Raw genomic sequence first — 17,469 nt, forward strand, 5'->3', positions numbered from 1 at the left:
TGGGGTAGCATAGGGCCCTTTTGAGAAGGCAATCTCCCTAGTCCCCCTCTTGCACTCAATGAGTAGCCTAGTATCGAAATGCTAAATATTCTATTTGTCTGCTAACATTACAAAGACAAAAACACCCACTTAAATATACTACTTGCATAGAATTCAAGACCCTGTGTTTTTGAGTTCCAGATTGAGGCAGATGACAAATTATTTGCAAATGATAAGAGTGGTCAGTTTTTGGACCATAACTAATCATACTTACATACTGTCAATATGAATGGAGTGTAGAAGAGATCTCCTGGATATTAAAAATCACACCGTCTTCACTTAACCACCCATGTTGTGAAATAATAGAGGAAATGGAGACTGAAGAGACAAAGTTTAATTCAATTACTTTTAATTTTATTTATAAAGCACCAAAACAATACAATTGTCTCAAGCCCCTAAAGCACAATGGCGAAAACTTTAGCAGAACCATGGCACATAAGATAGTGGCCCATCAGCCAGCCGGGTAGAGATACAGTGCCCTCCACAATTATTGGCACCCTTAGTGAATGTGACCAAAACAGGCTATGAAAAAATATCTGTTTGCTGTTTATCCTTTTGGTCTTTCACTCAAAATATTCACAAAAATCTTGCCTTTTTATTGAAATAAAATGATTGAAAGAAAACATTTTTTTTTTTTACATTAAATAAATATTATTCTGCAAAACAGGTGTGCCAAAATTATTGGCACCCCTTAATTTAATGTTTTGAGCAGCCTCCCTTTGCCAAGATTACAGCTCTGAGTCTTCTCCTATAATGCGTAATGAGGTTGGTGAACACATGGCACGGAACTGAGACCATTCCTACATACAGTATCTCTCCAGATCCTTCAGATTATAAGGTCAACGCTTATAGACTCAGCTTCAACTTTTCCCACAGATTTTCTATTGGGTTTAGGTCGGGGGACTGTGATGGTCATGGCAAAACCTGTATTTTGTGGTCGGTGAACAGTTTTTGTGTTGATTTTGAGGTGTGCTTCGGATCATTGTCCTACTGGAAGGTCCAACCACGGCCCATTTTAAGCTTCTTAGAGGGGGACTGTAAGGTTTTCATTTAATATCTGCTGGTATTTGATGGAGTCCATTATACCATGTATCTTAACAAGTTGTCAAGGGCCATTAGAAGAAAAACAGCCCCACAACATTAAAGATCCGCTACCATACTTCACACTGGGTATGGGGTGCTTTTCTGTATGGCTATCTTTCTGTCTACGCCAAACCCACCTTTGATGTTTGTTGCCAAGAAGCTTTTTTTTGGTCTCATCTGACCATATTACTCGGTCCCATTGAAAGTCTGACTTACATTTGGCAATCTGTAGGCGCTTTAGTTTGTTGTTGATTGACAGCAGAGGCTTTTTTATGGCCACCCTTAAAGAATGACAGGGTATTTGGCCTTTGTCTTGGAGAAGGGAGAGAAAAGGGGGGGGTGGGTTGATTCCACTGATTTCTGATCGCATGACTTCCTCTCTCCCCAATCATCTCCACAACATCTGAACAAAGCCCCAGATGTGTCGCACAAAAGACAGGAAAACTTCCAGCTCACTGGGGGACTGTCGGGGCTGATAGCTGCACACTCTTAGGGAATCATCATCTCCCCCGCCCAAATGGATCCCAGGAGAAAGGCAGAGATAGAGGGGCTTAACTTTACCACACTCTGCAGTGTGGACCAGAACCAGGCTGTCGCCATCATAGAACGACACCTGGCCTTCATCACAGTCCAGATACACACCCACTCGCCACGGCCAGCACTGCAGGTTCAGGGGGGTCTCCTGGCCCCCAGCGACCACACTGTAGCCCCTGCCATGCTTTAGGTACATCATGACCTGCTCCTTCAGCTTGCCAGGTGACGCCTCCACACACACCCCAACGCCCCAGTCCCGCTTTCTGCCCATCTCCACTTCCCAGTAGTGCTGACCGTCCCAGTGAGCAGCCCGGCCCCTGGCCAGCGGCCTGTAGTCCCGGTACAGGCCAAATAAACCCTTCCTGTCCGCCCTCTGGATGGAGCGGCCACTGCGTGCCGCTTTGGCATATGCCTCGTCCCACAGAGTGATGACATCATCATGGGGCACTGTTGGGGGGAGGGGGGTTACAGGAGAAGGAAGTAGATAGATTGAATCCGAAAGCACGTACATAATATTATAAAACATATATAGATATAGATAGATATGTCTTAAAGTAATATAAATACCATGTATTATACTGGGGTTCATGTTGTGTGGCGTGTATCTCCCCTCACCTGGTTGGATGTTTCTAAGTATGTCCTTCCACACAAAGAAGAGGAGATGTGTCTCATAAGGACCCAGAGAGAGGAAGCCACTTGACACACTCAAGTCTGCCATCTTGGATGAGAACCTGAGAGAGACATTCAGACAGAATGGAGGCATCCGGCTCAGCTGAAGTCTATTAAGATTAGAGCTGGAAGACTGTGCCTTATGTACTTATATAAGTACGTACTGATGATCAGTTGCGCTGCCGATTCCTCCAGCAGATGGCCCATCATATATCAGCATCTTCTCAACCGTGTTACATCCCACTGAAGTCCACCACTGCACACACACATACACACAAACCCATGCATACATACAGTACATACATACCTCAGATATATGAATGTATCATTCGGTGAACTGGTATCTTTAAAGCATATATTCAGGATCTGATGTAATGTGAAGATCACCATAAGATCTCACCTGAAGGAACGTGATGGGCTGACTGCTATTCAGACTCGACTTCAGCATCTCCTCGGTGTTCCTCTCCTTAGTGTAGATCTCCTTCATCTTGGACAGGTTCTTCTGCATGGGCTCCAGCACTCTCTTCTCCTCCTGCTGCAAGCGCGTCTTCACCTCCTGCTCATTCTGTCTGAGGAGCTGGTGCAGCTGCTCAAACTGAGCGGATATCTGCACTGACAACTCTCTGGACTCCTCCTGGGGTAGTGCAGAGACAGCTTTAGAAACTACATGTGTCCTTTAATAGTGCAATCATGATCAATTAAGTGATTGATTAAAGGGAATCTTTGAGAAAAAGGCATCCTACTAGACTCTGAAATAAGACATCCCTGTAGTCAAAACATTTACATTACATTTTCATGCTTTCATTTCACACACACCTTTATCGGAAGCGACCTATAAGAAAGGTAGATTACAACCTAGGCAACAGCAGGGTAAGGAGAAGCCATTAAGAAAGGGGGTGATAATACTCAGTTTTACAATCTAATCTACAGTAAGTGCCCGTAGGGGTCTGAAAATTATGGTGAATTCTTAGCTTTATTTTAGCTTCAATTAACCTCCTCCTTTTGCATGCAGTAGCTTCAATGCATAGCAACATTCCTCCCCATGAATTACCTTTGTCTCTTCGATCTCAAAATCCTGCTTTGTGATCATGTTGTTCAGGCTATTATTGTCTTTAGACAGGAAGGCAACTGCTCCACTCAACACACCCTAACAGGACAAAGTGTGGGTTCAACACTGCAACAGAATGTTCTTTTCAATTGTTCAATCAATGGTATGATTATGTACAGTATGCATGTATGCTGTGTTTGTCTGTCTGTCTGTCTGTTTTTATGTATGTAGGCCTACCTACTGTTGTATGTATGAATATATACAGTACTGTATGAATGTATGTATGAATAAATGTATGTATATGTATGTATGTATATTGTATGTTTCACCGCTGACCTTGCAGCTTTGTGCCATCTCTTCTACAGGTCTGAACTTGTGTCCCTCATGGCTGCTTCCATCCCTGCAGACCAAACACACCAGCTGCTGGTCCGTCTCACAGAACAGCTTCAGCTTCTCCTCGTGTTGGGGACACATCAGCTCTGGCGCTTCCTTCCTCTGGGTCCCAGTCTCCGTCATCATGCTGGTGAGACTCTCCTCCAGCGTCTTCTGCTCAATCAGCTGCTCCCTAGCAGCGCCCACCAAGTTCCTCAGCGTGCGGTTGACTTTAATGTGTTTCCGGATGAAGGGGTGTCTGCACTCCGGGCACTGGCCGGAACCACCACTGGCTGCCAGGTGAGCCATGATGCACTCCTTGCAAAAGGTGTGCTGACAACGTAGGCTAACAGGATCGCTGAACTCACACAAGCACACGGGACACTGGATCTGTTCCAACAGGGCTGATGCCATCTTGGCGAAGAAGAAAAAAAGAATGATGGAATTGTAAAAAGTATCAGATTGATTTCAGTATACACTTAATCATTTAATTTTCGCTCTGGAAATAGATCTGAATCAAGTTCTTTCGATAATGTGCTTCTGAGAAGAGCTAACCAATCTTGTCTACCACTAAAGAGGTGAAAAGTGTTAAATATTCTAAGTCTGAGGATGAGTATTCAATATAGAGAGAAACGGAATCAGTTTCGTGTGCTAACCAGTCTCGATACCAGCAGACGGCGGAAAGGTGTGAAAGAAACAAACAACCATAACTGCTGTTATACAATGGCAATTAATGCGAAGGGTAGGTTGACCAGAGGTCTCCGGTTTTCCTTTACAAATATAAAAACTTTACACTGTTTTAGATGTGTTTACGTGTCTGAACTGAAAATGTCACCGGATTTTCGGATTTTGTGACAGAAATCTGGTCACCTTAGCTTAGGGTCACAGCAAGATCTTACCAAAAAGTTAACAGTTATTATGTTATCAAGCCCTTTATCAATGTTATTGGTGATTTTATTTTGCATGCCTTTTTAGTTTGCATGCAGTTTAGATAGTAAGTATTGGACCAAAACTCCTTACTGCTGCTTTAAACCCAATGAAGGTGAATACAAAATGGCAAAAGTAGGTACTTGGAAAAACACTCGATACTTGTTGACGAGAAACTTTTCCACCGGAAGTTTATTTATTTATTATACTATATCAAAATAAAAGCCAGATGTGGAAGAGCATTCTAACACTGGATTTCAGATGACGTATATGCTCCCAGTGATAACAGATCATTATTTATTTAATGATATACAGTTAGTTCCGGACAAGATCTGCATTCTATGAGTGATTATATCTTGGCACAACCTCATTCACTCCAAAGACACACAGCGGTCTAAAGTTCAAATTAATTGTAGAGTTCAGGACTGATTTTGTAAAGTAGTGACCTAGACCTATTCTATGGATTCATTATCGTAATAAATGTATTGATTGTATGTAGGCTAAAGGCTTTAAGATGTATTTTGTTTTACTAGTAGTGTAGGTCTATTACCACAGTCAAAAAAAGTTATTATTACATACATTAAATAATGGGGGCATTTTACCCCACCCAGGGGGGCATTTTGCCCCCTTTGTATCATTTTTTGTTTTGTTAAAAATCAAATTAAATATTAGCCTACTAGAGGCGAGAGCTACTGGCTGAGTAATTCGAGTTCAAACAAATATCAACGGAGTATGACCGATTGGGCGGACTACTTAGCGCCCAAATGAGCTCCTAGCGCTGCTTGTAATTCCGAATGAAGCCTGCAAGGTTATGCCGTAAACATACGGAGGAACGCGGGCAATGACCTGCCAGGCAGCAATACAAGGCTGTGAGCCACTGATGAGGAAGTTTGGTTTTAACTGGCCTGAGACTTTAGACTGTGAGCGGTTCAGCGAAGAGACTTGCGAGGAGGAGGTAAGCGTTACTGCCACTGTAAGTCTACCCTGCTCTCGATCAGGAGGTCCTCCTCATAGCAACATCTATATCTAGCCTGAAAACCTACTTATATTACCTTGCCTTGCATTGCTGTTTGCACTCTCGGTAAGTATGTTGCACTGAAAATCTGTTGCAGAGGAAATGTAGGCATAATTGTAAATTACCATGCTCCCTCCATTAAAATGTGGAAGGAATGTAGAAAATAATTCTTCCATTGCTCTAATGTTTCAGAATGTTCCATCACGTGGATTAATTTCCACCAGGAATAAATAAAAATCGAGGTTGGGAAATAAAATAAACCTCCAGTTGAATTGACATGGAATAGCTCATGAGGCCAATTAACGCAGCAGGATATTTGAGACTGTCTATTTGAGACTATTTATTTACCTTTCTAGGGGGAAGGAAAAAAGGGACAGCCTAAGACATCCACTGGGTCTTGTGAACCAATCACTATGCCTCTATGCCAAGACCTGCCCTACAACCACACCCTCATGCCCAATACTTTGGGACATGCCAATCAGAGACAAGCTGGTTTCGAGATGGAATTGGAGTTCTCCTCCCTGCTGAAAGTCAGGTGCTCCCCAGCGTTAAGGCCTCTCATCTGTTCAGTGTATGCCCCAGCGTGTGAGTCTGGGAGAACCCGCGCCCCCTGCAAGAGGACCTGCCAGGCAGCAAGACAAGGCTGTGAGCCACTGTTGAGGAAGTTTGCTGCGGACTGGCCTGAGAAGTTCGACTGTGACCGGTTCAGCGACGACTCTTGCGAGGAGGTCAGCGGTATCTATTCTATATCTCTATCTAGCCTGAAAACCTACTTATATTACCTTGCCTTGCCTTGCTGTTTGCAGTCTCGATAAGTATGTTGCACTGAAAATCTGTTGCAGAGGAAACTAGTCAGAGGCATGATTTTACTGAGAAAGATGAGCTTTATAATTTGCAGGTGAATTTTATGTTCGTGAGAGATGGGTTGCATTCACATTGTTCATTTTAAATCAGAGGTACATTCAAATTCATTGAACAGAGGTGATCGCTTTTTTTTTCCTTTTAACTTTTAAATTGGAATGTTTAAAAAAAAAAAAAAAAAACATTCCAAATGGTACAATGTGAACTGTAACCCTCATTCCAGTGTCCATGTTTTTGACCGTTTGTGTGTGTTTGCAAATCACAGAGCAAACAAAACGCTGGTGAATGGTTGCTTTCTTAGAGGCACCTCTGATCATGTTCAAAATGTTATTGATACTAAACTTATCTCTTGCTGAGGATATTAGATGAACTAAAAATAAATGTTAGATTAATAAAAAATGTCTTAGTAGTTCATATTGTAGTCGCTTTAGAGAGACTTTCCATTTATTTTTGGTTTTATTGCATGCAACAGATACAAACTGTTTATAATATGACTTTTTTAGAGCATGGAAGTTGTCAGTGCTTGAATACTAATTACTTACCTCTGTTTACTTAATTACATACCTTTGACAGTTCTTCAAGTCTGGCAGTCATTGTTCCAAACAGTACTGATCTTGTAAATTTTTCAGACTTTGGGGAATGTTTTGTCTTGAGTCTGCCTCCACAAAGCAATTTTTTTTGCAGTATTTCCAATAGTTCTCTACAACTTATATATTCATCCACAATCTTTTGTTTGTATGATCAACTCATCATTACTATTCTGCTGTACAAGAGAGCACCCTTGCTGAATGTAAAGGTGTTCTTTTTATTGTCTTGTGATTGACATTGTGGTACAAAAGGTTCCTGTCAGCAGTTTACATATTTATTTACCTTTCTAGGGGGAGGGAATAACGGAAGAGCCTAGCGTCACTGTAAGTCTACCCTGCTCCCGATCAGGAGGTCCTCCTCATAGCAATATCTACAGTATATCTAGCCTGAAAACCTACTTATATTCCATTTGATTTGAATAAGTGGCGGTTTTCTGTAATATAATATAATATAATATCATAGATTTTTGTAATGATGTGGCAAACTCCATGTTTCAACAGAACATCAAACTTTCAGATCTGCCCTCATTTCTGAAAAGAGACGGCGTTGCAGATGAACGTAGAGGTAGAATCTGTAACCTGAGAGGCCTTCATCTGAAGTTACAGAAACAGCTAATCTATCTATCGATCTAATCTATCTATCTATCTATCTATCTATCTATCTATCTATCTATCTATCTATCTTTCTTTCAATTTGATATTAGTTTTGAGTCCGACAACCTGCCGCATCCTTTTTTTCCACAGTGATGTATCCTTTCATAGGAACTGTCTACCTTGCTGTTGGGCTATGTTATATTGCTGTATATTGCAACAAGATTTCAGTAAGGTTATTCTGTACTTATTTACTGAAGGAGCCAGAATTGTTCACAATAATACATGTACAATGGCATCATTATCAATCCTCAATGTCAATGCCATTGGCTCTCCCCATTTAAATGTCAGCAATCCATAATGTTTCTTTTTTGGTTATAAACTGTATTACCATAAACATGACTGTGTTCCTTACAAACGCCTCTCAGAGAGATGGGTCAGATGATCTGAATGGTGAGGAGTACCAGGCACTGAAGAGCTATCTCTCTGTCCTAAAAGAACAGTTCGGGCTGGCTGCCTAGCCTGTTTGATCGGACTCTAAAGGAACATGGTAAGAAATGGGCGGTCTTTCAGAGAAACGGACAGCCTAATTGAGAGAGCCTTGAGCTGAAAAATCTAGCAGAAATGCAGGCGTGTAAGTTATGCTTGATTTTTTTTTATGTCAACCCATCAATGCTAAATCAGCTGGTTGGAACATCAGTGATTTTGCCAAGGTAACAAAAGTTTAAAAAAGGTGCTTCTTGTGGTCCGCTCTTTGACAACCATCATATTTAGTTTAACTGGTCATGGATATTTAGAAACTAACATAAAATGTTACTTAGCAATTATCCAGCAATTCCTGGATTTTTTAAACAAATCTGTCAAGTCAAAATATCAGCTGCTAAACAGAGGAAGTTCATGGCAGACCTTCTAGAAGGCTCTCAAGGTGGAAAATTACTCCAATAAAAGACTTATGTTACGGTGTGGTTACATCTATACAAAATAATAAAGGTTGGTAAAAATCACTGAACAAGTATAAACAAAATAGTTTTGAAAGTGAGTGGCAAAACAGTGGGCCCTATGTCTCTATGGTCACCAGCAGACCGCACGAAAATCAATGAGGTATAATATTATAAGCCAGCTCTGCCCCCAGTGGGAGCAGTGGCCTCTCCGCGTGATGATCCTACCTTATATATTTCTGTGCGTCTGGATGCAATTTACACTAATTCACACAATGTACAGAAGAGAGGTTGAAGGACCATTTAGTGCGCGACAGAAACCCCAACAAATTATTATTATGCGCGAGAGAGTATGTAACTACGCGAGAGATAGAGTGGTTGTTAGTGCTATAGTTTGAAATTATGTTTCTATTTTATTCAAATAAAACTTTACAATTATTCAACTGAAGGAAAAGTAGTTAATTTGTTGTTTGATTTTCATACATAACCAAAGTGTGTATTCATAAATAAATGGTTAATAATAGACCAAGGGCAAGGCCCACTATCTTGATAACCTATTATTGATTAGGTATCTAATAATTAACCTACATGTTACTATATGTTCATTAGGTAGTCAATCTTTATAACTATCTATTATTGATTAGGTATCTAATAATTAACCTGCATGTTCTACTACTATATGTTCATTAAGTAGTCAATCTTTATAACTACCTATTATTGATTAGGTATCTAATAATTAACCTACATGTTCTACTACTATATGTTCATTAAGTAGTCAATTATTAACCATTCATAATGAACTAGTTTTTTTTTAATTTTACCTTCTATCTATTGAATACCTTCAAAGAATATAAAATGAAGACTTTAAAACCAGTCCGTTATTTAAGAGATACGTATATTTATTTCTTTATTTTGAAAAGTCTCCTCAGCATTTGTCTGATGGGGAAGCAACCGGTCGACTCTTCCTTCTCCTGCGCAGCAGGGCCATCCAGGGTGGTGGTGGGGGCCTCAGCAGGGCCACCCAGGGTGGTGGCGGGGGCACCGGCAGGGCCATCCAGGGTGGCAGCGGGGGCCGTCCGGTTCTTACGGCCAAACCTCCAGAACCGGTTCTTACGGCCAAACCTCCAGAACCTCCAGCTGGTAGCGTTGGTTCTGCTCTGGGGATTAACCAGCTGGGCAATGGAGGTCTCAGAGGGCACAGTGACGAACGCATGGTCACCGTGGTTCAGGGTTAGGTCCGGAGTGACTAGGTGGTCACTAGGTCCCAGGGCGGGTTGAAACACGGCAGCGGTCTTGACAATACCAGTGAGCAACTCCTCAGGAGACACCAGAGGGGCATTCAATCCCTTCCCCTGCATGGCCAGGGCAATTGAGGAGACGACGGCACGGAGCTCAGCACCAAGTGCGAGCTCAACCTGCTGATGCAGGGATCTCAAATCAAAGGAGGTGGCGGCAGGGAGCTCAGCAACAAGTGCAAGCTTAACCTGCTTAGCCAGGGATGTCACCTCAGCGGCGATGGCGGCAGGGAGCTCAGCACCAAGTGCGAGCTCAACCTGCTCAGAGGAGCTGGCGGCACTGACTGGGACCTCAGGAGCAAGGTCGTCCTGGACGACTGCCTGGGATGTCACCTCAGAGAAGATGGCGGCAGGGAGCTCAGCAACAAGTGCGAGCTCAACCTGCTCAGCCTCCTCTGGGCTGACCTCTTCAAGCATGAGGTTGTCATCCAGGGAATCATCAGGGTTGGTTAGGAGGGAAGTAGGGGTCATCTCATCTGGGCTGGGCTCAGGGAGGGGACTGGGTTCCTGGACCTCGTCCCAACAGAGGCGTGGGCTGGGAGACTTTCCCTCGGGAAGCGGAGACGTATCACCCGTACTGCAATCCATGTTGATCCATCTTGACAAGAAATGAGGGACAGGACGCCTCGCAGCTCTATTTATAGGCTACACGTGACGTCACAACTAAACTTTGTAAAAGCGACGTGAACGGATGCATTGTTGCGTCATTAACGGCCTGTAGTGCGCCCTAAAAGCATAATCATTTGGCTATGCAGATTACAAGAAATGGTTCATGTTTGAACCTCTAAGGCTAGTCTATAATCATGAATCCCAAATATCAAATGGTAATACAGCCTGTTTGGTAAAAATGCGTCTAAAAATCGTACAAAACACTGATTAAACAAGTAAAGCACCGATGTTGTTTTTTGAAGTTAATATGGAAGGCTGATAATAATGATCGCATATCATCGACAGAAATTGATGTTTTCTAAACGTCAGTCGAATATTGTTGCAGAAATAGCATAAAATAACATAAATGTGACAAGGGATACGACTGGCCTATTTCGAAACATTAAAAAGTAGGCTATTGTTTTCAACTAATCACCAGCGATTTGCGTGCGGTATCAGGAGAGCGCTGAAATGTGGCAGATTGTTCTTCACTCATGTTCATCTGACACACACTATATGAGCTAATAGCCCTGTCGAGCAATGGTACAGGCCTCGTTTATAATATTATACTGTATGTATCTGAACACATTACAGCTGCCTTCTGCCAAAACAATATTGTATCTAATATGAAAACAAATATGATACAGAGTAGCTGAGACTGATCGCTTTTGATCATAATTTGAAATGATCGTATATTATGAGGACAATACGCGGGTGGCATTACTACGCATTAGCCAATCAGAACGCTTGTACTGTCATTGCCATACAAAAGGAAAGCTATTCTAAGGTTATTCGCTTATCCTATTCTGTAGTCTGTAATCATTACGGATTTACACGTTTCAACGTGCTATCATGGGTGCTGTTGGATGGAGTCACAAAACTTGTTCAAACAATTGGGATGTATAATTCTTTCCAACTTCTTCATAGGATATGGCACGTCTTCTTCCGTACACAGCGCCACCCTCTGACTCTTTTATGTAAATTAAAGTCCTTGCAGTATTTGTATTTATTTATTTATTTATTTATAACGTTATATGTGTGCGTTTGTTAAATGAAAAAGCCATAGTTAACAGAAACAGGGGAGGCCAACTTAAAGTGGAGATGTTAATTTACATATGGCAGGAGTTCAATGATGACAAGTATTTGTTTATTACAGTTGTGATATGCATTCGCATTAATCAACAGATTGCGGTATTTATGCCAGGAAAGCTATAGCAATATATTCTAAGGTTATTAGCCTATCCTATTTTGGAGTCTGTAGTCACCACAGATATACGTTTCAATGTGCCATATAGGGTGCTATTGGATGTAGGCTAATTGTGAATAGTTTCCTAGGCTTCTACTTTGTAGTTCAAACAAATAAGATATCTAATTCTTTCCAACTTCGTCTATAAAATCGATCCTATAAAGGTAACCTGCACGGAACAGCCAGTCCAAATGTATTTAGTATGTATCACTACGAATTTGTATGTTCAAAATTTCACTTTATTTAGTAAGTATTGTTACGGATTTGTATGTTCAAGATTTTCGTTTACGTTGGTCTGAAACCAGGCTGCTAAATTGCATGTGATTTTGTGATTTATTCTCTTCGGCAATCAAGGATTCTTCTAAAGAACTCCAGATCACTGAGGCCTCTTGGGACTGAAAGCTGCACACTCTAAGGGCATCATAGTTTCCCCCGTCCAGATGGATCCCAGGAGAAAGGCACAGAGAGAGAGGCACACCTTTACCACACTCTGCAGTGTGGACCTGAACCAGGCTGTCGGCATCATAGAACGACACGCGGCCTTCATCACAGTCAAGATACACACCCACTTGCCACGGCCGAAGCCACAGGATCAGGGGGGTCTCCTTGCCCCCAGCTACCACACTGTAGCCCCTGCCATGCTTTAGGTACATCATGACCTGCTCCTGCAGCTTGCGTGATGACGCCCCCACACACACCCCAACGCCCCAGTCCAGCTTCCTGCCCACCTCCACTTCCCAGTAGTGCTGGCCGCCCCAGTATTCAGTGTTGCCACTGGCCAGGGGCCTGTAATCCCAGAACAGGCCAAATAAACCCTTCCTGTCCACCCTCTGGATGGAGCGGCCACTGCGTTCCACTTTGGCATACGCCTCATCCCACAGAGTGATGACATCATCATGGGGCACTGTAAGGGACAAAGGGGGGGAGGGGGGTTACAGAAGTGGATGGTGGAATGTGTAAACCTCTTTTATTTAAATAGATTGAATCCGAGAGCTTGAACATAATAATATTATAAAACATACATAGATACAGCCGCGGAAAAAATTAAGAGACCACTTCAAAATTATCAGTTTCTCTGGTTTTACTATTTATTGGTATGTGTTAAAGTAAAATGTACATTTTTGTTTTATTCTATAACCTACTGGCAACATTCCTACCAAATTTCAAATAAAAATATTGTCATTTAGATCATTTATTTGCAGAAAAATGACAATTGGTCAAAATAGCAAAAAAGATGCAGTGTCTTCAGATCTCGAATAATGCAAAGAAAACAAGCTCATATTCATTTTTAAACTACACAATACTAATGCTTACACTTAGGAAGAGTTCAGAAATCAATATTTGGTGGAAAAACCTTGATTTAAAATCACAACTTTCATGTGTCTTGGCATGCTCTCCACCAGTCTTTCACATTGCCGTTGGGTGACTTTATGCTACTCCTGGCGCAGGAATTCAAGCAGCTCGGCTTCTTTTCATGGCTTGTGACCATCCATCTTCCTCTTGATCACATTTCAGAGGTTTTTGATGGGATTCAGGTCTCGAAATTGGGCTGGCCATGACAGGGTCCTGATCTGGTGGTACTCCATCCACACCTTTACTGGCCTGGCTGTGTGGCATGGAGCATTGCCCTGCTGGAAAAAACATTTCTCAGAGTTGGGGAACATTGTCAGAGCTAAAGGAAGCAAGTTTTTCTTCCGGGACAACGTTGTACTTTGCCTGGCTGAGGTTTGTAAAAGACCATAAGGATTGAAAAAAGCAGACTGGAGGGTCTTCTAGTTCGTCCTCTCTGATGAGTCCAATTTTCAGCTTTGCCCAACACATGGTCGTCTGATGGTTAGACGGAGACCTGGAGAGACCTACAAGCCAGAGAGTCTTGCACCTACTGTGATAATCGGACTCATCAGAGAAGACGAACTTAGAAGAACCTCCAGTCCGCTTTTTCAATCCTTATGGTCTTTTACAAACCTCAGCCAGGCAAAGTACAACGTTGTCCCGGAAGAAAAACTTGCTTCCTTTAGCTCTGACAATGTTCCCCAACTCTGAGAAGTGTTTTTTCCAGCAGGGCAATGCTCCATGCCACACAGCCAGGCCAGTAAAGGTGTGGATGGAGTACCACCAGATCAGGACCCTGTCATGGCCAGCCCAATTTCGAGACCTGAATCCCATAAAAAACCTCTGAAATGTGATCAAGAGGAAGATGGATGGTCACAAGCCATGAAAAGAAGCCGATCTGCTTGAATTCTTGCGCCAGGAGTAGCATAAAGTCACCCAACGGCAATGTGAAAGACTGGTGGAGAGCATGCCAAGACACATGAAAGTTGTGATTTTAAATCAAGGTTTTTCCACCAAATATTGATTTCTGAACTCTTCCTAAGCGTAAGCATTAGTATTGTGTAGTTTAAAAATGAATATGAGCTTGTTTTCTTTGCATTATTCGAGATCTGAAGACACTGCATCAATTTTGCTATTTTGACCAATTGTCATTTTTCTGCAAATAAATGATCTAAATGACAATATTTTTATTTGAAATTTGGTAGGAATGTTGCCAGTAGGTTATAGAATAAAACAAAAATGTACATTTTACTTTAACACATACCAATAAATAGTAAAACCAGAGAAACTGATAATTTTGAAGTGGTCTCTTAATTTTTTCCGCGGCTGTATATATAGATGTGTCTTACAAGTAATATAAAGACCATGTATTATTCTGGGGGTTCCTGTTGTGTGGCGTGTATCTCCCCTTACCTGGTTGGATGTTTCTAAATAGGTCCTTGCACACAAAGAAGAGGAGATGTGTCTCATAAGGACCCAGAGACAGGAAGCCACTGGACACACTCAAGTCTGCCATCTTGGATGAGAACCTGAGAGAGACATTCAGACAGAATGGATGCATCCGGCTCAGCTGTAGTCTATTAGGATTAGAGCTGGAAGACTGCGTCTTATGTACTTATATCAGTACTTACTGATGATCTGTAGCGCTGCCGGTTCCTTCAGCAGATGCCTCATCATGTACCAGCATCTTCTCAACCAGGTCACATCCCGCTGAAGTCCACCACTGCACATACACATACGCACACACACACACACACTCACACACACACACACACACACACACACACACACACACACACACACACACAGATAGACATGCATGCATGCATACATTACGTTTTACATTTCGGTTAGCCATTTAGCAGACGCTTTTATCCAAAGCGCTATACAAAGGAGAGATCAAGCTATGAGCAATAGGGACCTAGTGTAACAATACATACTTTTTTACAATAGAAAAAAGTGCAGAAATGTAACTGCTGACTCCATAGACTGTCGTACATTAATACATATTCACATACATACATAACTCAGATACATGAATGCATCAGTCGGTGAACTGGCCTCTTTAGAGCACATATTCAGGATTTGATGAAATGTGAAGATCACCATAAGATCTCACCTGAAGGAACGTGATGGGCTGACTGCTATTCAGACTCGACTTCAGCATCCCCTCGGTGTTCCTCTCCTTAGTGTAGATCTCCTTCATCTTGGACAGGCTCGTCTGCATGGGCTCCAGCACTCTCTTCTCCTCCTGCTGCAAGTGCGTCTGCACCTCCTGCTCCTTCTGTCTGAGGAGCTGGTGCAGCTGCTCAAACTGAGCGGATATCTGCACTGACAACTTTCTGGACTTCGTCTGGGGTAGTGCAGAGACAGCTTTAGAAACTACATACAGTATGTCCTTTAATAATGCAACCAAATGGGTTATTTGAGCTAAAGACATCCTGCTAGACTCATACATTTATTACAAAATTATTAAAAAAAAATATCAAAACTTTTTATTTTATTTTCATGCAGGGTACAGCAGGGTTAGGAGAAGCCATTGAGAATGGGAGGATGTGGGTAAATTGTTAGCTTTGATTTGTTTTTAGCTTGTGCTAACTTCCTCCTTTTGCATGCAGTAGCTTCAATGCATAGCAGGATTCCTCTCCATGAATTACCTTTGTTTTTTGGATCTCAGCAGTCTGCAGACTGATCATGTAGTCCAGGTTATCATTTTCTTTAGACAGGAAGGCCACTGCTCCACTTAACACACCCTAGAAAACAGAACAAAGTGTGGCTTCAACACTGCAACAGAATGTACTTTTCAATTGTTCAATCAATTGTATGTTTGAATGCATGTATGTACATGTTTGTAGGCCTACTGTACTGTTGTATGTATGAATGTATACTGTACTGTATGTATAAATGGATGTATGTATTGTTTATGTTTCCCAGCTGACCTTGCAGCTTTGTGCCATCTCTTCTACAGGTCTGAACTTGTGTCCCTCATGGCTGCTTCCATCCCTGCAGACCAAACACACCAGCTGCTGGTCCGTCTCACAGAACAGCTTCAGCTTCTCCTCGTGTTGGCGACACATCAGCTCTGGCGCTTCCTTCCTCTGGGTCCCAGTCTCCGTCATCATGCTGGTGAGACTCTCCTCCAGCGTCTTCTGCTCCAGCAGCTGCTCTCTAGCAGCGCCCACCACGTTCCTTAGCGTGCGGTTGGCTTTAATGTGTTTCCGGATGAAGGGGTGTCTGCACTCGGGGCACTGGCCGGAGCCACCACTGACTACCAGGTGAGCCGTGATGCACTCCCTGCAAAAGCTGTGCTGACAACGCAGGCTAACAGGATCGCTGAACTCAGACAAGCACACGGGACACAGGATCTGCTCCAACAGGGCTGATGCCATCTTGGCAAAGAATAAAATAAAAATATGAAGGAATTGTCATGTTGATATCAGCATACACCTTATAATTTAATTTTCGCTCTGAAAATAGATCTGAATCCAGTTCTTTCGATAATGTGCTTCTGAGTAGAGTTACCCAATCTTGTGTTTCACTGAAGACGTGAAAAGTGTTAAATATACAAAGTCTGAGGATGTGTATTTAACACAGAGAGAAACGGAATCAGTTTCGTGAGCTAACCAGTATGATACCAGCAGACAGCGGAAAGGTGTGAAATAAAACAACAAACAACCAAACTGCTGTTATAAAATGCAAATTAATGCGAAGGGTCACAGCAAGACCATACTAAAAACACGAGTTAATAATAGCAAGCCCTTTATCAATGTTATGGGTGATTGCGTTTGCATACCTTTTCAGTTTACATGCAGTTTAGATAGATAGTTTTGGACCGAAACCCTTACTGCTGCTTTAAAACTAATTCATTTGAACACAAAATTGCTAAAATGCTTGGAAAAAACACGATACTTGTTGTCGATATGAAACTTTACTACAGGAAGTTTATTTATTCACTATACTATGTCAAAATAAAAGCCACATGCGGAAGAGCATTCCAACGCTGGATTTCAAATGACATAATATGCTCCCAGTGATGACAGATCATTATGTACTTTATATTTTACAGTTAGTTCCGTACAAGATCTGCATTTTATGAGTTATTGTATCTTGGCACAAGCTCACTCACTCACATTGCAAACACACGATTATTATTGTTATTATTACCAATAATAGTAATAATAATAATAATGCATAAAAGTTAAGCTCTTTTCACCCAAGAACCCAAAGATGCTTTACAAAAGATAAAAATAAAAACTGTAGTAAAACAATATTCCATGGGATAGG

At 41.9% G+C, this 17,469-nt stretch overlaps 1 protein-coding gene across 1 annotated transcript; it reads right to left on the reverse strand.

Moving 5' to 3' along the window:
- Positions 1–371: 371 nt before the first annotated feature.
- On the reverse strand, positions 372–17,097 carry LOC308380618 (uncharacterized protein). Its single transcript, XM_080858026.1, has 14 exons — positions 16,125–17,097; positions 15,843–15,938; positions 15,305–15,538; positions 14,817–14,908; positions 14,599–14,714; positions 12,139–12,757; positions 9,617–10,557; positions 4,766–4,848; positions 3,710–4,159; positions 3,377–3,472; positions 2,726–2,959; positions 2,490–2,581; positions 2,272–2,387; positions 372–2,103 (listed from the first exon to the last, which is right to left on the reverse strand). Exons 1-14 carry the CDS (start codon positions 16,572–16,574, stop codon positions 1,511–1,513), a joined length of 4,212 nt encoding a protein of 1,403 aa, XP_080714152.1. The 5' UTR covers positions 16,575–17,097; the 3' UTR covers positions 372–1,510.
- Between the last annotated feature and the right edge of the window lie 372 nt (positions 17,098–17,469).

This window comes from Sprattus sprattus, assembly GCF_963457725.1.
Source record: "Sprattus sprattus genome assembly, chromosome: 19".
Taxonomy (NCBI): domain Eukaryota; kingdom Metazoa; phylum Chordata; class Actinopteri; order Clupeiformes; family Clupeidae; genus Sprattus; species Sprattus sprattus.